This window comes from Acinonyx jubatus, chromosome C2 (assembly GCF_027475565.1).
Source record: "Acinonyx jubatus isolate Ajub_Pintada_27869175 chromosome C2, VMU_Ajub_asm_v1.0, whole genome shotgun sequence".
Lineage (NCBI taxonomy): Eukaryota > Metazoa > Chordata > Mammalia > Carnivora > Felidae > Acinonyx > Acinonyx jubatus.
Genome location: NC_069384.1, coordinates 8925419 through 8948990, shown reverse-complemented (window position 1 = coordinate 8948990; position 23572 = coordinate 8925419). Strand labels below are relative to the sequence as shown.

Below are 23572 nucleotides of genomic sequence, written 5' to 3'. Positions count from 1 at the left end.
TCCACTGGCCTTTCCCAGGCAGGAAATGGGCTGCTGGCTAATGCCTTTCCCCTGCCACACGCACCTGCAAAGGCCAGTTGGTAGTATTTTAAAATAACTTAGTAGAATGAAATTTCTGTGTTTTCATTTGGATAGTTGCCCAGCAATTGGCTTTGTGCTTTTTGATTCAAGAAAGAAATGGCTTCAAATATCCAGGACCTCAGATTTCAATCTCTCCTCCTCTGTCTCCATCTCTGTCTCTGTCTGGCTCCGTCTCTCTCTCGTCTCTCGGTCTCTCTCTGACACACACACACACACACACACACACACACACACACACACACACCCCGCTGTGTCTTGTCCTGGGGGAGAAAGGCATGTAGATACTATAGGACACTGCAGAGGATTTAATCCTCTAAATCTTAGTTCAACCAGGTTTCCTCGTGTGTCTTTCCCCCTTCCCACCCACCGCCCCAGGCTACCTCTGCTTGTTCCTCCCTCTCCAGTGCACAGTGACTGCTAAGCTACTGGGCATTGTTAATTCTAATGTCATTTGTCTAAAACTGACGTTTCTGGCAGAAGAAATGTGTAACGGGTTTGACTTTGCTCTTGGCCTGACTTCGTTTTACAAGGCTGCTCCCGGGGACTCGTTTTCTGTTCCCTCCCTCCTGTCTGTGGATCATGCAAATGGCAGTGCCTGGAAACCTACTGTGGGTACTTATGCCTGGTGCTTCCCTGGCCACCATGAGGAGCTCCTGCTGGGTGGGAATACTGCCTGCAGGCCATTGCAATTCCTTCCCCTGGGGCCTTGAGACGACTCTTCTTGAGAAGTTCAATGTGGAGCCAGGTTCCTGCTGTCTTCAGGAACTGTGCTCCAGGTCTGGGCTGCTGTTCTGGGGTCTCCCAACCCCTACAGATACACATAAGGCCACTGGGGTGCCCGGGGAAGCTCTTAGGCCTTATTTCATTTTAATTTAAGAAAATTTTTCTTAAACGTAGTTATTTTAGTAATCTCTGCACCCAGCGTGGGGCTCGAATCCACAACCCTGAGATCAAGAGTTGCATTCTCTTCTGACTGAGCCAGCCAGGCGCCCCTCGGTTTATTTTAGTAAACTATTACGTAGGTGCAGAAGGAAATTTGAATTTCCGCTTGCACAAACTCTTCTCATGTGAAGGGGCTTTGAGTGTATCTTTAAGTCATCCGAGCAATTTGCTTTCTTTCTTTATTTTTACTTTTATTTTTTTATTTTAGCCCTCGGGACTTTATCACTCCTGGAAATCACAAATATTTTCACATCAAATAACAGTCGTTGCAAATGTCTTAAAATACTATTTATGCTCATTACTGCTTTGGCCTTCCAGTATTTATTGCCGGATATTGTCATTTAGTGCATTTGGAAAGGAGCACAAATATTGCTATGCCACACTTTGTAAATATGTTGACAACCATGTCAATTATCATTAGTTTCCTTTTGAAATCTTACATAGTTATCTTTTTTCTTTCTGTTCAGAAGCATTTGGGGCACCTGGGTGGCTCAGTTGGTTAAGCGTCAGCCTCTTGGTTTCGGCTCAGGTCATGATCTCACGGGTTCATGAGTTTGAGCCCCATGTTGGGTTCTGTGCTGGCAGCCGGGAGCCTGCTTGGGATTTTCTCTCTCTCTCCCTCTTTCTCTGCCCCTCCCCTACTTGCTCTCTCTCTCAGAATAAAGAAATAAATAAACTAAAAGGAAAGTACTAATGTGAGGTGGAGTTCATGGGAACCTATACAGAACCCGGTGAGAGGACCCCCAATGTATTACCTCGGGAGGGATCCATAGGTCTGCCTTAGTGCTTACGCAGGAAGAGCGGGAACTGCGTATTTTCCTTGCAGGCTCTCGCAACCTCTGCACTGGAAACAAGACTGTTCTAGTGCGTTCGCTCTCCACTCAGGCAGCTTGCTGCTTCCACCTGGCAGCCCCCTCAGCTTTCCCTTTGCTTGTCTTAAGCCCAGCTGCCTCCCCTGCCAATGGAGCCAGCCACCGCACCTACATCCCGCGTGAGCGTGAAAGTAGAGGAGTTAATTTAACACAGCTGATCACGCCCTTCTCCTCGGCTTCTAGAACGTTCTCTTCAGTTCTCCTCACTCGCTGGGCATTCCCCTCTGGCTGCTGGCTCCATCCGCCTCATCCTTTCAGCCTCGAAACGTGAATCTCTCTTGGCCTCTTTGATTCCTCATGTGTGTTCACTTGCAACGTGATCCTTTCTAGCTGCTGGCTTGCACGACATTCCTGGGCCGATGGCTCCCAGAGTGACGTCTTCCTGAACTCCGGCTTCGTATATCCAAGACCCACTCCACGTCTCCACTTGAGGCAGCTCAGACCAAACACCTGGAGAACGATTTAGTCTCCCTTCCGGGACCAGAACCTTTTCTTTCCGGAATCCCCTTCATTTTAGAAAATAGCAGCCCCATTTTTCCAGGTGATCCAGGCTCAAATCTTGGCATTACCCTTTATGCCTTCTTTTTTTTTTTTTTTTTTTTTTCCACACTCACAACCAAACCCGCCAGTAAATCCCACTGGCACTGCCTTCCGGTGCATCCCGATTTCTTCCCCTTCCAACCTGCCACCTGGTCCAGACCCACATCTCCTGCCTGGATTGTCGCCATTCATGCCGTTCCCTTTGCTGGGCAGGGAGAAAGCAAGGAGGGACCAAAGCAGGGAGAAGCAGGGTAGCACTGTGGCCAAGCATGGGACTTTGGGGTCGGACACTGACGGGTGAAAATCCTGGCCCTGTCTTCAGTTTATTGCTATAAGGTAATGGACGGTTACCACACAGGTTGTGAGTGAGCCATAGTTCTTAAATTGTTTCCATTTAGGGCGACAGTGGCTGACACGAAAGCAGGCTTCTCTGGGAACTCATGAAAGCACTCAAGGTGTGTCATCCAAGAGGGGACACTCAGGTGCTCTGAGTACAGGAGGGGTGTGGCTCCATCTTAGGAAGTGGCTTCCCAGAGTCAGGGACGGGGACAAAGCGTTCACAGGGTGGAGGTTTCCAGTGTCTGTTCACACAGGGCCCGGGAGGGTCTGGGACACGACGTGGATGACTGGGGATGCACGGGCTGTGGCCTGGGAGGAGCATCGGGAGGCCCTGGGCTGTAAAGGCATCGACGCTGGCCGTCAGTGGGTAACAAGGTGTCCCCAAGGGCTAAAGGCTCCTGCAAATCCAGGGCCTCCCTTAGTGCTGGGGCCCTGAGACCTAAATGCAGGGGAGGGAACCAGAAAACATGGCTGGCTTTAGACCTCTCTGGATCAGAGCCAAGTTTGATTTGATTTAGAGAAGCAAAGAAATGTAGCATTTCTTATCCCATAAGGGTCTTGCTGTAATTTAAATCCATAACAACTGTCTGACTCAAGTTTCCTTTTTATTCTGAAATTTGGGGTTGTGTGTTATACCTCCAAAAGGAGACCACACTGTTGTCAAAGCAGACTTAGTTAAGACCAGCCAGTCCCAAAGATTTGGGCAAAACCAAAAACATGCATCTATGTGACGGCCCTGGTGGTAATGTGGCAAAAGAGGGGCTGGAGCAGGGCCTGGCACTTGTGTTGGGAGTGAAGGAGGAAACTGGGAACTCATCCCTATACCCCGTTACTTCAGGGAGGGAGTCAAGGTCTTGTTCAGATCTACTTCCTGTTTGGGCTGGCCAGGCTATAGGACAGAGCCATCCATGTGTCACTGTCTTGTGTGTCACTTCCTGCTTCCTATGGGGATTCAAATTTGGACCTTGGGGTCTGACATCACATTTCGTCAACCCAGCCAGAGCCAGAAGCTCTGTGGGATGATGATTGTGGAAAGAGCCGTATGTGGTCCTGAAATAATCGCTGAATTATTTGCAAATAATCTGGACACAAAAGTAATGAGACTATGGGTCACGTTGCTACTTGAGTGAACGTATTTGTCCCCTGCTCACCTGTCTTTTAATCCTGGGTCTTTTACTCACTGGTGCTGTGACCCTGGGCAAATACTGGGCAAGCAACTTATCTCTTTATATTTTCATTTCCTCCTTCGTTTCTTTTTTTTTAAAGAATATTTTTAAAGTTTATTGATTTTGAGAGAGAGAGAGAGTGAGTGGAGGAAGGGCAGAGAGACAGAGGTAGAGAGAGAGAGAATCCCTAGCAGGCTCTGTACTGTTAGCACAGAGCCCAATACCAGGCTTGACCCCGTGAACTGTGAGATCCTGACCTGAGTGGAAGTCCAATGCTTAACGGATTTAACTTCCTCCTTTGTAAAATGAGGTTAAGAATAGCGTTTATCTCATTGGACCAGATTAGTAAACAAAAAGAATGAACTGGGCATATAGTAAGTGCTCAATACACTCTAATCACTATTATTATTGGTCTTTCACCTGAGTAGGAGATACGGACATATTTAATTTAGTTGTGACAGAATTCGAGAAAGAGTTTGAAAAAAGAAACCTATTTTTTTTTCTTTAATTTGTACTAAGTCTATTACCTAGAATAACTTCACCAGGCACATTCTAGACCATGACCATCAAGGTAGGACTAACAGAACATCATGCTATTTTTAGACTTTCTTTGCCTTCTTTATTGGTTCAGATTGACTTATTTGTGTAATTTAAACCGTAGGTTAAAATTGCTGGTTTCAACCTGCACGAAATGATGACGTTTCGGGTGTAAATCCCTGGTCTGCAAGGAATGGCAGATCCCAGCCCGCGTAGCTTCTCTGCGGTCGGACAAAAGCTAAAATGGACCGCACCCGTCCTTCCGAACAGACATGGCACTTGTTGCCTGGGGTCTGAAGGTCAGCAAAAAACAGTACGGAGCTGCTCCATCAGTCCCTCATTTTTCATGCTGTTACGAGTCAGCAGTGGTGCAGTTCAGTAGCTCTAACTGGTAAGGCCCAAAGGGACCAGATGGGCTCTCAGTGCTTGTACATTACTGGTGAGAGCTTCCGTCTGGGGGAGACACCAATGGCAGGAGAAGCCCACGGCGGCTGGGATTCCCCGTCACCATCTCCATGGCCTGGTCTGAGGGCCCGGAGGACCTTGTCAGGAGGAAGCATGAAGTTCGTAGAGTATAAACCCACCTCTGGCCTTACTGGATCCGGGGGCCCCAGGCTGCGGCCTGCCTGGCCTCTTGACCCTTGTCCTGGAGCCTCCCCTTCTATCCCCCCTGGTCCTGGGGCAAGGGTTTCACCAGGCCACAGCAACAAGCATGGCCAGTTGGCTCCGGGTCTGTGCTGACCTGTTGTGGCTCTCTTCGCTGCAGGCAGTAATGCTAGAACCCTGGAGCCCTGGTGGCCCTTCTACAAAACCCCTTGAGAATGGAGGAATTCGTGAAAGTGCCACTCTGTGGGTAGGTCTCAGTCTCCACTCTTCCCCCAACAGGGTATTTTCTTTACACGTTCAGAACTTGAGGTTTGGGACAGAGACAAGAGCAGGGCACCATCAGGGCACATCATGGGCAAGGCTGTGGAATGAAAGGACACGGAACAGGACCAAGCTCCCCGGACCAGCTAATGGGACAGCTGTAAGAGTCTGAGTGTGAGTGAGTGAGTGTGTGTGTGTGTGACCACGTGATTTAGATCACAACCAGAAAACATCATCAATGTTCTTAAAGCAGTCAGAGCTCATGTGGCCCTGTCAGCAGTTCTTTCCAGCTAAAGAAGTCAACAGACTCTGGTACCTGCTCTGAAGGCAGCTGGCATCATGCTTCTGTCCCCAGAAAAGCCAGCGGTGATCTGCGGGGCAGTCGGGCTTGAGCCGTGCTCCTAACTGGGCTTCTTGCCAATGCCTCGGGAGCCAAGCGGCCAGGCGCCTTTTGCTCTGTCTTTTTTCTTCTGACTTTTGCTTCCTTACTAGTGGAGGCTACCAGGAGAAAACGACCGTTATCTTTACTTTGTGATTTAAAGCAATCATCTTTTCCCCCAGGGACCCCGTACTTCCTGCCCTGCCTCTGGGCTTAAGCTGGAGTGACTGTTCTTGGTGAATATCCCTCAAGCATCATTTCCATGAATATCAGCCCGGCCCTCCTCTGATTTTCCCATCGTATGTGGGTTGTGGCCACCCTCTGAGGGTCCCCGTTGCTTGGCGATATGGAGTCCTGACAGTAGGTTGTGGTAACAAGACCTTAGCAGACAGAACAGACTGGAAACAGAAACAAATACTGTCCATTTCATTAACAACCACATCCAAGAGGTTTATTCCTGTATCGCGAACAAACCCCACTGACCCAACTCCCAAGTCGCTTTTCATTCAGCTGTTATTAAATCACCCACATAAATACATATAATAAATACAAAAACAGAAAGGATTTTTTTTTTTTAAGTCTTTGGTATTACAGAGCTTTTCTCCCCTCTCCTATTCTCCCTTCCTTCCCTGTGTTCTCAGCCCACTCCCTCATACTCATATTAATTCCTCTGGACAAAAAAGTAGCCCGGAAGTAAACTCTGTGCCGGGACCCTGCATCGGAGCCAGTCTGGGTCCTGGTGCCGCTGTGGACTCGGGGAGGGACGGGCCCCGGGGACTCACACATAGTCGTTCAGTCTGTACCCGCTGAGCGAGGCCGAGGTGGCCGAGGGGGCCCGGTTGTCCTTGAAGGCGGCGGGGGGCCGGTAGGCGGGCGCGGTGGCCGTCGCGGCCCTGGGCTGCGCCTGGTAGGGCCTGGAGGGCCCCTCGTCCTGGCAGGACAGGCAGAGCAGCGTGCCGCCGATGAGCGACAGGGACGAGGAGATGAAGCCGAGGTACAGGGCCTGCCCGATCTCGAACTTCATGCCGCTGGGCAGCAGCGGGTTGTAGAAGTTCTGCACCACGTCGTTGGTGGTCCAGGACACCGCCACCAGGCAGAGCAGGCCGGCCAGGATGAAGAGCGCGCCGCCCAGCGCAGCGAACGTGGTCTTGGCGGGCGTGCCCTTGGCGCAGCGCGTGCACTTCATGCCCACCACGGCGCAGGCGCAGGCCACGCCCGAGAGCAGGCAGGAGATGACCATGAGCGCGCGCGCCGCCTGCAGGTCGCGGGGCAGCGCCAGCAGCGAGCGGTAGATCTGGCACTGGTAGATGCCCGTGCTGTGCCACACGCACTCCATCCACAGCCCCTTCAGGTAGGACACGGCCGTCAGGATGTTGGTGCCCACGTGCGCCGTGCGGCGCCAGTGCGGCAGGATGGTGGTGATCAGCGTGCCCACCAGGCCCAGGAAGCTGAGCAGGAAGCCCAGCAGCTGCACGGCGGTGCTGGCCATGGCCCCGGTGGCCGGCTGCCGGGCTCGCTCAGGCGCCCGCCGGAGTCCTAATGAGGCCGGGAGGCGGGGCAGGGAGAGAAGGGAAATGGGTTAAAGATTATCTTGCTGCGTTTATTTCTGCCCCCGAAACTGAGTTTTCCGTGGGCAGTGGCTATGACAATTAACATATTTTTAAAAACAGTTTCTGACACTTCATCGGGTGCAAGGATAAGCTGCCTGTCCAAGACATTTTCCCTGCAAGGCCAGAAGGGGAAGGGATGACAGCAGAAATCTGGCCCGCCTGCCCTTCCCCAGCGCCCCCCTCTCCGCCCCGCAAGGGCAACCCAGAGCCCCAGTTTCTGATCTATCAGCACCTAGCAAGCCGGCGTGGAAAGTTCTACCTTCTGGCTACCCTTAAACACTTCGGCTGCGTTTGAATCTCATTTCGTGCTGCTTGGTCCGTAATCACTTCCGTTGTTAAACCCACAGGGGGACTGACAAGAGCTAAGGTGTGCGCTACCTGTGCCTGAGAAATTAGCCCCAGACTGCCTGTCAGGATGAAACGTCTCCCGAAAGGGGGTGACTTCCCTGGGCTCTCAGAGAGGGAAAGGTTTAATACCCACAGGCAGGTCTGACGCTTTCTTCCAGAACCCCAGAGCTGGATGTGAACTTCGAGATTGCGCACTGATGTCAGGGGCCAGGGAGTGACCAAGGTCACAGCTCCTTAGGTGCCGGGGGGCCAGGACCACAAACCAGGGCACCTCCCCTCACACCTGTCTGCGGAGCCGTGTGCTTGTCGCTACCTGACTTGCAGAGAGACGGGAATGCGGAGCCATTTCAGAGGTTTCAGAAATTCTAACCATGGCCAAATCCAGAACGCTTCTTGCCCCCGGCACCTATGTAGTGCCAGACGAATAGGGGACACTCGGGAAGTGTTGGAAGGGAGGAAGGAGAGAGGCAGGGAGGCAAGGGAATGGACGCCACGAGGAGAGGAAGGGAGGAGGGAAGGCGGGCAGGTGGGCAGAAAACCCTGGTGAACACCACTGGGTCCTCTCTCCTGCCCGGGGCAGGGTACCAATCCACCCTGTCACCCCCACCTGCTGAGTGACTCGGGGTGTCTGTGTGGGCTCAGCTTCTTTCTCTAACATGAGGAAGCTGGACTCCATGGCCCCAGAGTGTTTCCTGGTTCTGGAAGCTTCTCTGCTGATGACAAGTCACTTCAGCATCCCAAACCAAGGAAGAACTCAGTGGGCAAAACCTACTTCCTTCATCTCAGTTAAGCGCAGGAAGGCTGCAGGGAGCGAAATGTGGGCTGGGAGGGCATCTCCCAGGCGGCACAGAGGCTCACTGCGACTGTCTTTAACCCTGGGTCCCCTTGTGGAGAAACCCCCTACTAAGTTACAGCGCAGGATTTGGTTAGTAACACAAGTGACATTGCCACGGGGGGGCCCGTACCGTCATCTTGTGGGATTTAGAACTACCGGGCTTCGATGTCTCAGCATTGCAGCGGGTATTTCTTAGTTCCGTGCTGCTTAACAGACAAACAAAACTAGGGGACAACGAAACAGCGTGGTGCCCAGCGGGACACGCAGTGGTCAATGTTAGGGTTTTCACAGGCGTTTTAAATGATGCTTTCTTCAGGACGCGGTGGTCTCCACACGCACTTCGCCCTGACAGGCCACCTGAGCCTTGTCATGATGCTGGCTTTCTTTAGACTCTGCTCCAAGGCTTCTTCCCTCCACTTAGCGAGCACCCACTCTGTGCAGGGGCTGGGCTCGGGGTGGGGGGCGCCCGACAATCTCTGCTGTCCAGAGCAGGGCGGGGCCGGCTGTCTTGCAGCCACTGCCGGGGAGGAGATGGCACCCGGGTAGGGGGTCACTCCGATGGATGAGGCAGGGCTGCTGCAGTGAGCCCCCCGCCCCATGTGCTGAGTGCCCCAACACAGCTACCACCAAAAGTGCCCATTTCTGGGCCTGAGGGATGCCGGGCACTTTGCAGAGCACTGACATAACGTTGCCCCATGTGTCCCCGTAGTAACCCGGTCATACAGCGACTGTTCATCCTGTTTTACACATGGGGGAACCGGGTGCAGGGGGTGAAGTTCTCTGCCTGGCCTGGCTGGTCCTTTCCCTGGTTTAATTCCTCCTTCAAATGCTACGCTTCGCAAGTCAATAGGATGGACGTTGGCATGAAGACTGAGGGGTGGTGTCATCAGTGTATTCTGGAGAGTCAACACTTGTCCCACTTGTCCCCAGAGAACATTAGTCTTGATCCTTTTGCAGTGGTTCAGGTGGCCAGGGTGACCCAACAGTTCTGGTTTGCTGGAGACTGAGAGGTTGCCCAGGGCAGGGGACTCGCAGTGTGAAACTGGGACAGTCCCAGGCCAGCCTGGACAGTCGGTTCCTACATGTAGCCTGGAGGCTCCCAACTTCTCCAAGTGGCCTTTGAGATCCTTCCAGTCCTGCATGGAGGTTGTCCCCAGGCTGATGGCCGCTCAGGCTGTCCCTGGTCCTGGCCATTCTGAGGCTTCTCAAAGCTCTTGCTTGTCAAGGTCAATCGTTAAGTACACTGATCCTCAAGAATGTGGCATAAAAGCTAAGCCTGCTTGACCCCGTTAGTCTAGGGAAGTGGACCAGAAGTTTATTGGAGGTCTAAATATTTATGGAGAGCTGTGACTGCTAATTTTAGAAACCATTAGGTTGCTATTTTTAAACTTGTACTAGAAGGATTTGCTAATTTAAGAAGTGAGTGTTAATGAGCCCCCAACTCCCAGACACCAGCTCCCCACCCCTTCCCTGGAGTTACCAGCAGCTGCTACTGGCATTAGGTCATAATTCAGCTTCCCAGCAACCACTGTTCTCCGTGGGGCCATTCAATGGAAAAACAATTTCAAATGAAGGCACCTCCTCGGAAACCACCTAAAACCATCCCTGATGCTCCGGAAGGATCCTGCCCAAGCATGCCTCCCAAGAGGGGCAGTGCATACAGGACCCGCCGGGCCATGTAGAGTTGCAACTGGCTTCACCTGCAGGCCACTTTTTCCTGCAGACGTGTGCGTGCTTGTGGAAGCGTGCGCTAGAGAGATGTGAGTCCAAGACAAACATGGTTCTAAGAATCAAGTTCCAAAAAAGACCTTGACGGCCTGGGTGGGTGAGGCTGAGCGTAACAAGATAATGCATTCCAGGAATAAATGTTGTGTCTTGCATCTGGGTTTGCAAAGCCTCCAAAGCACACTCCTGGGTGGGCAATAGGTGGCTTAGGTGTGTGCTTGAGCAGGATTTAGGATGGTGTTTCCCAGCGAGTGTTTCTTGCCACGCTGTGTTTGCAGGATGTCTCCTGTGAGGATGTAAATGTCAGGTGGGTCTGTCGAAAGCCGGTAACCACAGACCTTCTCACCGCCCTTACTATGCAGGTGTGCACTGTGAACTTCTAGAAAACGCTGCGCGGCATTTCCTAAACTTGCTTGACTAGAAACATCCTCTCCTGACTTTTCCAGGGAACGGCCTGAAGTCAAATCACTTTGGCAAGCAGGCTGAGAGGTTATAAGTCCCTTGAAAGTTTCATGGGGCAGTGATGAGCTAGAATTGCTAAAAGAAAAACCAAAAACCAAAAAACCAATTTGGTTTTCGGGAAGGTGAATGAGCACAGACAGGAAGGCCAGCAGGATGTAGGGTTTGCCCTCAGCAGGGTCTCAGAAGGCCCCGGGGCTATAAAGTAACATGAAAATCCTCGAAGGCCAGCTGTGAAACACACCAGGGCACGCTCGGCCCCTCAAACTGGATCTGGTTTTATGAGCACCAGATCTGAAAGGTGAGGGTTTTTTTCCGTATAAACTTTTATGGTGCTCCTTCCTCTGTTGTCTGTGAGCTACATTCCTTTTTGTTTTTTTAAGGAAATAAATTAAAAAAAAAAAAAGGAGCAGGAACATGGTGTAATCTCTCCATTGCATTCAACCTCCCAGCCCGCCTGGAGTCTAGCTGCATCAGCTTTGGAGCTTTGTCTCCTAATTAGGCGTCAACAGTGGGGGCCAGTGGGGACAGCCTGGCTGGGACAAGGGACAGACACAATGTTTGCCTAGCCCCTGCTCCTGCTTTTTTACTGTCCAGTGTCCCTGGGCACATCCATTCTTCATTTTGTCTGGTCTCCCGAAGACCTTTCTCCTGCCGGATAAGGTGTGAGCTCAGGCCTCCCTGCCTCCCAGGCTGCCTGGAGGGGTGCAGATGTGAGGCCAGTAGGACCTTTGAGTCACACGATGTCCCCATCCTGCAGAAGTCTCACCTTTGGTTACTTTAGCTCTCCTGTGGACACACAGGGCTCGTTGGCCCTTCCCCACCCACACTGCTGAAGGGCATGTCAGACCCGGCGTGGGAGCGGTGCAGCCCGTGGGGAAGGAGGTTCATGAGCCAGGCGTGTGGGAATTTCTTTACCCAGAACCCCCTGGGCTCATGTCTTGGTGAAGAGTTGGAAGATTCGGCCACTCAGCCTCTTTTTAGGTTTGGTCTGCCCTGCAGTGGGAGATATCAAGCCATCTGGGAACGGGCCATCACACACACCTCATCACACACATTACACTGTCCCCAAGGGCTCCTGACATGGGGTTGGACCCACTGTGGAGACAGCATACAACCTTGTTTCCTAGCACTTATCAAGAAAGAGGAAGAGCTGCCTTTAAATGAAAATGGTCCTTGGACCTTGAAAAATGCAGAGTTGTCTCAACCTTGATGTTCAGCAGTTTAAGAAAATGGCTCAAAAAACTGTCTGTTCTTGTTGCCCCAGCTAGCTTGGCTGTGCATTATTGCTTAGATATTTCACAAATGCTACAACTTGGGAACTAAGAATAAACTCAAGGAAGATTTGGATTCACCTTAATGATATAAATGAGCAAAACTAACATGAGAAAAGAAAGACCTTTTATGCTATATCCGAATAATTGGATTGGACTCCAGCGGCAATACTCTAGTATTTCCTAAGCACATGCTGGCTGCCGTGTTCCTTATTAACGTACGAAGCAAATGGATCTCTTTCCTAGAAGCTGGAGGTGCGATTTTAGTACACCTTCTTACACAAATATATAAGAATTATGAGAAAGTGATCAAGTAATACCTTTGAAAAACCATTTCATATTCATTCAGAATGGGCCACACTGTGGGGGTTTTTTGGCTCTAAAAATGAAGTTTCCTTCATTACAGCTCCAAACATTCTATAACTTTCCTTGGGTTCTTTTTCAGACTGGCAGGCATCTGTATTTTAAGTTTATGAGGACTTCTCTGCCATCTACCCATGTTGTAGAACTGCAGTCTTTCTGTGACAGGCAGAGACAGAATAATTGTATGACTAACTTCTTACTACCATGGTGTTTAGGGCTTGCTCATGTCATTCAGGGATATCAGTGTGAAACATCTTTCCCACATCATAGAGAAATGACAATTTATAGATTAAATTTTTCCCCTCTCTTTTGGAGGACTAAAGAAAAACCTATTTTTCCTAATAAGAACTGGTTTGGGGAGAAGCCCGTGTTAATACAAATGAAAACCATGGGTATGTGGTTAGATGCTTGTAGAGACCATTTTCAACTCAGCGAGATTGAGCAATCTATTGATTTAGTGAAAACTCCAAGTTTAAGTAACCACAGTCATAAAAATTCCAAACCATTTCTCAGGAGGCATTATCTCTCTAATTCCAACTCACCAAATTTCATTAGAAGCCATTAAAAATACAGCAGATAGATATTTCTAAATGAAATGATCAGATTTCATTTAATAAAATACATTGGTGCCTTTGCATAGCTGTTTTTCCTGACAAGATAGTTGTCTAGATTTGCTATGTTGTTGTTTTTCCCTTTTCAAGGTATAGGTGGATAAAAACCTGTTAGACAAGAAAAATATGAAAAAGTAAAAAGACACAGGTTCTAAGAATATTGTCCAGAGAGTCAAAGATTAGATGATTCATAGTTAAAATGTTCCATGGGAAAGCTTTATATAATAAAGGATGTTATGGGTTGAATTATATCCCCCCCCCCAGAAGATAATGTTGAAATCCTAATGTCTAGTGCCTCAGAATGTGCCTTTATCTGGAGATAAGGTCGTTGCAGAAATAACTGCAGATAAGCTCATTATAATATAGTTAAGATGAGGTCATACTGGACTAGGGTAAGCTTCTAAACCAATAAGACTGGTGTTCTTATAACAAGATGGCCTTGCGAGCACACAGAAAAACAGGGAGGATGCCATGTGAGGAAGGAGACAGAGATTGCAATGATATGTCTATAAGCCAAGAAATGCCAAGGTTTGCCAGCAACCACCAGAAGCAGGGAGTGGAACAGAGTTTCCCTCACAGTCCTCAGAAGGAACAAGCCCTGCTGACACCCTAGTTTTGGACTTCTGGGCTCTAGAACTGTAAGAATCTGTTGTTTTAAGCCACCCAGTTTGTGATACTTTGTTACAGCAGCCCTAGGAAGCCAGTACAGGGGACTAGCTGAATGGCAATATGCGGAGGTGTAGAAAAAAAAGCACTCGTGTCTGAATAGAAGTGGGTCCTTTCTAGAACGGGTATTGATCACAATCTGGTGGCTTCACATCTGTCATGGAAAACAACAAGGCAGTAGTTAGCTTTGTGCCCCAAAGCATAGAGGACAGAATCTATGGAGAAGGAAGAATTTGGAAGGCTCGTTGTAGTTGTGGAAACTCAAGAGCAAGTGCCAACTACAGTAAGTAACCCATACAGCAATCAGATGACTCAACCTCTCCAGATTGGAAAAGTGTATGAATCCATGGATCCCAGCCTGCCAGACTTTCCCTTGGAAATCCAGTAAAGCTCAGTGGGACCTCCCTTTGGGGCTTAACGTCAAAACAGAAATGAAAACAAGCAACAGGACATTGTCCTAGCTGGACTGGTAACCTCCATGAACAAGATAACTCTTCCATGAAATTTTTAAGCTTGTGAAAATGATTTATCTGGGCAATGAACTGGAAACATTGCAGTGATAAAAAGTGTAGTGTTAAATGAAAACATGAGACTGAGATTTACTAATGTTAAATAAAATACAGTTAAATACAATGTCTAATGCTCATTCTCTATAAATATAGCTTTCTGAACCCAACTTCACAGAAGCTGTTAGTTATTAATGATCAGAATAAAAATAACCACAGCTAAATGTAGTGAGTGGCTTGTGATGTGCCAAACGTGCTAAGCGCTTCTGTTGGCATTAACTTATGTAATCCTTCAAGAAATCTATCATGTGTATGTTGTTGTCCTCATTTACAGGTGGGGAAACTGAAGCTTAGGTTAAGTAACTTGCCCAAGGTCATGCCTGGGCTGTTTCAGGGAGACCTGTGATCATCCAGGTAGGAGATGCCGGCAGTGACAAAAGTGAGTGCTGGAAGTGTTTCACTGATGGGTTAGCTGTGGGGTGTGAGAGACAGGTGTCAAACACAGCCCCAAGGTTTCTGCTTGGGCAGCTGAAGAATGGAGTTTCCACTTATTGAGAAGGTGAAGACAGTGGGAGGTAGAAGACTCTGGGTTTGGAGGGTGATGGGCACAAAAGAGGAGTTTTGTTTTGGACATGTTGAGTTTGGGATAGCTGTCACTGCACAGGTGGGGACACCCATGGTTGGATATAGAGGTGTAGAGTTCAGCGAGGAGACTGGACTGGAGAAGGCCATTTGGGACACAACAGCATAGACTTATGATTGAAAGCCATGAGACTGGATGAGAGCTGTAGACAGAAAAGGGGAGGGCCTTGCCAGTGACTCCAGGAACCTTCCAACAGCAGAGATTGGGTGATCAGGAGGACCCAGTAGCATGGGGCATGGGAGTGACCACAAGGGAAGAGGCAACCCAGAGTGGTGAGTGAAGACAGAGGTCCACATTGGAGAGAGTGAGCCACCATGCCAAGTCCTCAGACAAATCAACTAATATGAGTACTGAGAAGTGATCACTGGATTTAGCAGCATGGAGGAAACTACAGACCCTGGTAGGCACAGTTTTGGTGGAGTGATTGTAATGGGCTCAAGAGAGAATCAGAATGGGGCACATGAGCCCAGAACATTGTTTTAAGAACTTGGACATCAAGTGCCCTCCCAGAGCCCCCCATAAACTTGTTCTTACCATTACAGTCCTCCTCTGGGACCCCAGCCCCTCCTGAGCACTCACTCACTCCACCTCATGTATTAATCCTGGCCAAGAAGTTACTCCACAGGACACTTACATTTTCCCAGATGGCCCCTGAAAACAAATCTCCTGTCCCTGGCCCTAACAAATAACACTTGCATTGGTAAGAATATGACTGGGTCAGCCCTCGGAGGGAGACCAGTGATACCTTCAGGCATGTGTTTTTAAAACACTTAAGAAGTTTAGAATTAATTGGGTCAAGTATGAAATTTCAGATTGCAGAATTCTTCATAAAGGCAAAGGCCTCGCAGGTGAAATAGCGTGTGGTGTTTCTAGCTTAGTCTTCAGACATAATACAAAGGGCCATTTTGTGCTTTTTCTCTGAAGAGTACAGGGCACTATGGGTTACCTTTGCCTGTTCTCAGGACTGGCTACATCATTTGCAGAAGGCAGTGCAAAATGAAAATGTGGGGCCCCTTGTGCAAAAATCATGAAGAATTCCAAGATGGCGACCACAGTGCATCAAACCAGCATGGGCCTCTCCTGAGGGTGGGTTCCTGTGGGTCCTGTTACAGATGGAGCCAGGAACTGGAGGTTGGGATTTTTCCTTATTTAAACCCATGAGTACATCTAGGTGAGATATTGAAAGGAACAGCAGACACTTTTGCAGTGTTCTGAGGAATAAAAAAATATGGTTTCATATATTTATTTTTTCTTTGTTTAAGTGTAGCCCGCTGTAAGTACTTGCCAAGGAGGAGCCTTTCGAAAACAAAGCTATTGCTGGTCTCCTGTGCCCAAGAGTGGCCTCCGATGGAAACAGACCTGTCGTTCTAAATCTGTTTTCACTTCCCTCTTGTTCCAGGGAAGCTGTTGGTGTGCATGGTGTGGGTGTGCACGTCCCAGAGTTGAAGAGGGAACATCTGCCTCTGGGTGGCTTGCTTCTTCTTGGAGACTCTGCTCCAAGCCCCCAAGCTCTGGCAGGGCCCCCAGCCCCTAGCGAGAAGTGGCCGAGGGTTCTGAGTCCCAGCTACTCCTTGTTCCTTCCAGAGTGCTCCTTCCAGGGTCCTCCACATAGGAGGATCTCGGAGACCAAGCGCTGGGTGCCCTCCCCAAGAACGGCCCCCAGTGGAAAATTCCCGGTGCGTTATTGCCGTTGGCAACCCGGGGCCAAGAACTGTGGCCCTGGCAGCCATCTGTCCCGCAAGCAGAGTGAGGAATATGAAGATTAGCTGAAGGGAGGAATGCTTGAGCTTAAAAGCGCCAAGAATCACCCCTGAACTGGCAAGATTGACTGTCTGCATTTTTAAAAAGACATCGGAAGAAGCCTTGAAAACAGGCTTTTAGACTTCTTGTTCTTCTGTAATGGAAGACAGTCTCTGATAGAAGAGAATGAGCCTTTTAAGAACAAAAACTGACATTCAGTTGTATTGATTTTTATCTAAAAAAAAAAAACAAACACCTAACTGGAAAACAAGTATTTATAGTAACATTTTCATGGTACCAGAGGACGAATCTGTGTTTCTTCCTTTTCTTTACAGACTTCTCTGTAGAGGCTTAAAAAGCATTGATCCCATTATATATGCAGGTAAGTAAAACACAGTCAGCTTAAAAGATTTTTGCAAAGCAGATGGTGCCAGATAAGAATGGAGGCTGGCTTCAGGTCTGAGTAATTTTGAGCAATCAGCTCAGCCTTACGTGACTCACCTGGCTATCTACATCATAACAGCTGCTTCCTAGAGCCGTCTAGAAGATGCTAAGATAATATATGTAAAAACCTGTAAGCCCTGTAAGGACGCCCAACATATGCAAGGCCTGTGCTGCTGAAGATTTATCATCATGATGGATGAATCCATTCCCGAGTCCATTGAAGCTGCGACCCCAGCACCCGGGCTGAGCCCAGACCTGGCGCTGAGTCGCTGGAGAATGGAACCACGGGGCTCTTCTCCGGTTTCCCAAGACTTCACAACTAAACCGAGTGATTAAGAGGTTTTGGACCTTGAAAACTGCAGGAATTAAATCTCTTGGTGGGAATGTGCAACCAAAAAAGCCAGTGTCCTGAGTGACTCCACGGTTTGGGGACCCTGTCAGGGCACTAATCCCAGATCCCTTTCTACTTTGCCTGTGGCCCTCCCAGCAGGCCTCGGGAAGACCGCCCATCCCGGGAAGACCATGGCAGCTGTTGGGGGTGTGGGGTTCAAGGTAGTTGAAGGATTAAGTCAGGGGTCAGATTGCATGGAATTTCCCCTGTTTTTCCCTTATTAAGAGAGATCTATAACTTCCCTTCCCCTTCTCCCATGCCAGTGTGTGTGAGCTGGTGGGAGGGGTGAGGGCCGTGGGGAGGATAAGGCTCCCACGGCTGGAAACTGAGTGCCCCGCCTGGCCCTCTTCTCAGGAGAAGCAAGCCTGTCACAGTGCAAAGGGTCAGTGACAGCGAGCTCAAGCTGACACCGCTTTGAAGCACTCAACAGATTTAGCCCTAGACCCGGCAGGCAATGAAAGAGTTCTTCCCAAACACTCAGGGACGGGATCTTGTCCTTTCTGGCTCACTAGGAACCCAGCTGCCCTCACAGTCGGCTGCTGGGCTCCCAGGGGTCCCCGGCCCACTGCAGCTGCCCTTTTGAAGGGGGGACGTTGACTGTGTCACCTGGAGAACCCTTGCCTGCCCATAGCTTTGGTAGGCGGGGGCCTCACAGCCCTGAGACACATGACTGTCAACCCCAAACCCTCCCGGCTCAGAGCCTCACCCCAAACTCACATGTCTTTGCGTCCCATCCACTTCATGGGGTCCCTCGCCAGTGGGGCTGCTCTGGACCCTGGCTGGGGCGCAGCCTGTGTGACACAGGACTCTGCAGGGACGCTGCCACCCTCCTGTCCTCCCTCTCCCTCCAGCTGGAAGCTTCAAAGCCAGAGTATTTGAGAGAAAAGTGCTACCTTGCTCTTTGAGAAGGGCTTGCGTGGGCACGTGTGTCATTGGTTGAATGGTTCACTGCCCCGTGCACGATGTGAGGCAGCTGGGCCAAGGCGGACATTCAGGACCAACCAGAAATGTCATTTCTGTACTTTGGAAAAATGCCCGATACACATAGTCATCTCCCTAAAACACCCTCCGGTCACTCTCTGGGGCTAGTGGTATAAAACCTTGACTGCCAAGCCCGTCACGGAGGGCTGCCCACTGTCAGCCCAGCCTGCCTGCCCACACTCCCTGCACTGGGCCCACTGACGGCACACCCCTCCCCTGTATCCTTACTCACGGCTCCCCGGGGAACGGCCTGATTCCCGCCAAGGATCACCTCCTGTTACCCTGTCCGCCCATCCTGCTCTGGGCCGGTCACCTGGCAGTTGTCCCCACACTGCTTGGGACTTTGATCATATTGAGCAACTCAAGGGTTTCTCAACTTGCAGGCTGCTATGCTCTGGTTGCAAATCACTGAATTTTGACCAAGGTGCAACTGTGTTTGTTTGTTTTTCTCCGGGTACAACGGCAGATACGGGTCATTAGGAGAGTCTGTTGGTAGAGTATGGAGCTGGGTGGGCCATGGGGCACTGCATGGAAGGAGGGACGATGTGCCACGAGTTGGAGATAAGGGACAAGGTGAAATGTGAAGCCAGTGCCAAAAGAAGAAGGTGGCTTTCTTGGGATGTACAGGGAGTTTGCCTGGAGAGCCCAGTAGGGCTGGGCATAGTTCTTAAAGTTAGGACAGCACCCAAGGGTGGCGAGGGAACCACACTGTGCTGGGAATGCCTCCAGCCTCTCCAGGTGTGCTGCTGGTCATTCTCAGGTACAGAATTGCCGAGAACCACCATTTAACTTGATTCCTGTGTCTGTCCCTTTCTCATTGATTCCATCGTGACGGTCCACGGGCAGGGACTTGGGCTTCTGTATTCCTTTAGCAGCACCCCTCAATCTGTGTGGCTTTGGGTGGTGCTTAAGGACAGTGAAATGGGCACCTGGACGGCTCAGTCCAACTCTTGGTTTTGGCTCAGGTCATGATTTCACAGTTGTGAGTTCAAGCCCTATGTTGGACTGTGTGCTGGCAGTGTGGAACCTGCTTGGGATTCTCTCTCCCTCTCTCTCTGCACCTCTGCCCCTACCACCGCTCATGCTCTCTCTCTCTCTCAAAATAAATAAAAACATTAAAAAAAAAAAAAGATGAAGGAACTCAGCCGTGGGCAAATGGCCCTGAGCGTGGACCAGAAACCTAATCCCTATGTCCCTGGCAATGGGACGGTGATGGCAGAGAGGGTGTCCCTTGGAAGTGCTGGGAGCTTGGAGTGGTTTAGAAATGTCTGTTAGATATGACTGATTGAGGATTGACCCACAACCCAAATCCACAAAGCTTTTTAATCTCTTCTCCAAAAGTAACCGTTGTAAACAAAATCTTTAGTTGAGAGGCATTCATAGGTTCAGAGCCTCTTGTGTTTAGTAAATATCATCTATAGTAAAATGCACCTGCATGATCTATAATTTTAGGCAGGGAATTTGGGGGAGTGATTTTTGGACTTTTGTCTTTGGGGGAGATTTGGCAACTGCCTTTGATTTCTTGGTACTGATTGTGTATTTTTGGGAAATTCTGCAAAGAGAGAGAAAATGCAAACCCCAAATTGTTTCAAACGATTATAGTATTTTTATAAATACTACATGTAACTATCAACAGAATGGACATAATGTTATGTTTTATAGACTTTCATTAAACCTTTATTAATCTTTATTTTCTCTGGAACAGTTCATTCCTGTTCTGGGCTGAAGTGTGAAAGCTCCCAGACCCATGGCCCTGGCCTGTGGCTCCTGATGGACGAATGAACCTTTCCTGGGCCAGAGGGCAAAGTTACAGGTTCACTGTATGACTCAATCTGTGTATAAATGTATCGATTCATTTTTTTTCATTCATTAAATATTTATTGAACTCCAGCACATGTCAGCAACAGGGTGCTTGGTGAGCAAGACAGACACTACTCCTGCCCCCTCAGAGTGTGGGGGGTCACAGGCATGCAAAGCCAGCTGCACCAGGGACAGTTGGCAGGCAGGGAGGTTAGGCTTGGGGGCTCCAGCCCTCCTTTCCCACCCACAACCCTCATCCTCATTTCTTCGACGTGCCATCAAAGTCCAGTTTTGGATCCCTTTTTTAAAGCTCTCAGGTGCAAATGACTCATTATGGCTTAACATTTTATCACACCCGGGAGGTATTTTTAAATATAAGGTATAAAGATTTAATAGTGAAATTTCAAACACCAATCAGGATGCAAAGGAGAACTGGGCAAAAGAAGTCTTGAGCATTTTCCTAACATCCCTAAAATCATTCCATTGAGTTAGGGTGACCTCTGTCCTTGTGGATATGATAGAAGCCAGTAGATACTTCACATTAGATGAATGGATGCATGGGTGGATGGATGAATAGATGGATGGATAGATGGATGGATGGATGGGCAGCTGGATGGATGGATGGATGGATGGATGGATGGAAGGATGGATGGATAAGTGGATGGATGATGTATGTATGTATGTATGGATGGATGGATGGATGGATAGGTAGATGGATGGATGGATAGATGGATGGATAGGTGGATGGAGGAATGGATGGATGGATAGATGGATGGATGGGCAGATGGATGATGAATGGATAGATGGAAGGATGGATGGGTAGATGGATGGACAGATGGATGGATAAGTGGATGGATGATGGATGGATGGATAGATGGATGGAGAGATGGATGGATGTATAGATGGATGGATAGATGGATGGAGGGATGGATGGATGATGGATGGAGGGATAGATGGGTGGATGGGCAGATGAATATATCACCTTTATTCTGCTCTCAATTGGTCTTTGAAGCTTGATTCATTTTTTGATTCCTCATAGAGCTGGGCTAAGGTCTGACACACATTAGGAAGTTGGTAAAAAGTTTGTTGAATGAACAATTTAATGAAAGGGAAGCTATATATGCAGTAGGCCTGTGGTTTGGGGTTCAGGCCCCTTTTGGGTCTGCAGTTAGCAGACTCTCAGCTCTCTTCCTGGGGGTAAAGGCCATTGCAAAACTTGACCTTGCTAAATTTATTGGCAGCATATCTAGTCAAAGCCACTAGACTCCAGTGGAAACCATTGTTCTAGGTTTCACGTTAACTTGACAGAGGCCTGACTTTGGTGGATTCCTCTTATCAGTAATTATGATAATAAAATGATGCCAAACACTAACATAGCACCCACTGTGTGCTACATGTGATTTTAAGCACATTACGTATATTTACTAACTTAACCCTCAAAATAGCCCTTTGCTTTACAAGGCACTACTATTAATACCATTTAATGGTTGGAGAAATGGAGGCTTCAAGGAGATAAATGACCTGTCCAATGTCATCCAGCTTTAAGTAGCAGAGGCAAGACTTGAACCCAGGCAGACTGGCCTTAGTATCTGGGCTCATATCCCCATATATATAAATCACATCTCCAAAATGTGCTGGCAGCTGCTGGGCTCCTGTTGCACAAGGAGAGTTTTTGTCACTCTTTCACGGAGAGGGCTCTTGTGGGTGCCCGGTTGCTATGGTCCTGGTTTGGGGTCCTTTTGGGGTCCTGGCATTGACCATGGTGTTATCTACAGAGGAGCAGGCTTGGTGGAGGAAGCTCCTTCCCTGCCTGCTCCTTTTTTTTTTTTTTTTTCTGAGAGAGAGAGAGAGAGAGAGAGAGAGAGAGAGAGAGACAGCGTGAATGGGGGAGGGGCAGAGAGAGAGATGGAGACACAGAATCTGAAGCAGGCTCCAGGGTCTGAGCTGTCGGCACAGAGCCCAACACGGGGCTCGAACTCACACCCCGTGAGATCATGACCTGAACTGAAGTCAGAAGCTCAACCAAGTGAGCTACCCAGGCACCCCCCCCCCACCACCCCTGTTTATGCTTTTATCCTGGAAGACTAGGTAGATCTTAGTTCAAGCTGGGCTTCTCTGATGTTGTCTGAACGTAAATATTTTGGCTAATGCTGGCCACTTGGTGTGAAATGAGAAGTTTCTGAAATTTAAACAACACATCTGTAAGACATGACCTCACTTTTTTTTTTTATCTGGTGCCCATAATTTAGCTGTCAGCAATCTCAGCAACACACATATCAGCATGATCCTGTATGTGCTAATTGGTCTTTCATACTCTGGACACAGGAAGATTTAACCTTTCGGACGAAATAGATACTAGTAACTTCACAGTCAGAGTGCCCAGAGATTACCTGACATGTGACAACCAAAGAATTATGTCTTAAATATTAAGAGATCACCAGAATTGAAATTGGAAACTCAAACAGATATCTGTACATCCATGTTTATAGCAGCATTATTCGCAGTAGCCTAAAGGTGGAAACAATCCAGATGTCCAATGATGGATGCATGGATAAGCAAAATGAGGTCTATCCATGCAGTAGAGTATTATTTATAAGCCTTAGGAAGAAAGGAAATTTGGACACACGCTACCACATGAACCTTGAAGACGTTATGCTGAGTGAAATAAGACAGTCATGAGAGTCAAATATTATGTGATTCTACTTATCTAAGGTCCCTAAAGGAGTCCAATTCATAGAGACGGAAAGTAGAACAGTGGTTCCCGGGGGCAGGGGAGCGGGGATAGGGAGTCAGAGTTTAATGGGGACAGATTTCCTTTTGGGAGGAGGAACAAGTTCTGGAGATGGATGGTGGTGATGGTTGTACAATGCGAATGTATTTAATGCCATAAACTATACAATGAAAAGTGATTAAAATGGTAAGTTTTATGTTACCTGTATTTTACCACAATGAAAGACACACACACACACGCACACGCACACTCACAAATTGTGTGTCTTATATTAGCCATTCTGAGTGGGACCGCCCCATCCATTGTGCTCGCAGTAGTTCTTTAGTTTATGTGCAAGGAGTTTCATTGGAATAAATATTCTCAGACATTAACCCAAACAACACTTTCCTCTTGTCTCTGTTCTAGATAGTGCTGAGAGCCAAATGCCCAAAGCCTGACCCTGGTCCACCTAGGGGGACCAAGGACTATCAGAAGCTTTAAGGCCGTGGAACAGTGGCCTCCCTGCAGTGAGCCCTCCTGGCCTCAAGGGTGCGCTGTGGGAAGTTCCTACTCAGCCAGGTGCCGGCAGCTGGGCCACCGCAGAAGCAGCAGCCACGCAGCCCCATTGTGGGACCTGCGAAGCATCAGCTGGGGCCTGCGAAGACCGCCAGGTCATCCACTTGCCATTCTAGACTCGCCCACCCTGGATTCCTCCTAATTGCTACCCCCTCATGGTGTAGAAA

The 23572-nt window shown here is 48.9% G+C and overlaps 1 protein-coding gene across 3 annotated transcripts; it reads right to left on the bottom strand.

Moving 5' to 3' along the window:
- Nucleotides 1-2474: 2474 nt before the first annotated feature.
- CLDN14 (claudin 14) lies at nt 2475-18682 on the bottom strand. Of its 3 annotated transcripts, none has more exons than XM_053220577.1 (2): nt 18552-18682; nt 2475-7259 (listed from the first exon to the last, which is right to left on the bottom strand). In XM_053220577.1, the coding sequence occupies exon 2, from the start codon at nt 7210-7212 to the stop codon at nt 6502-6504; it is 711 nt and encodes a 236-aa protein (XP_053076552.1). In that variant the 5' UTR covers nt 7213-7259; nt 18552-18682; the 3' UTR covers nt 2475-6501. The 3 variants fall into 3 exon arrangements, with proteins under 3 accessions (XP_053076552.1, XP_026897437.1, XP_014918674.2); XM_027041636.2 differs by lacking the exon at nt 18552-18682 and adding an exon at nt 18232-18519; XM_015063188.3 differs by lacking the exon at nt 18552-18682 and adding an exon at nt 18056-18225.
- Between the last annotated feature and the right edge of the window lie 4890 nt (nt 18683-23572).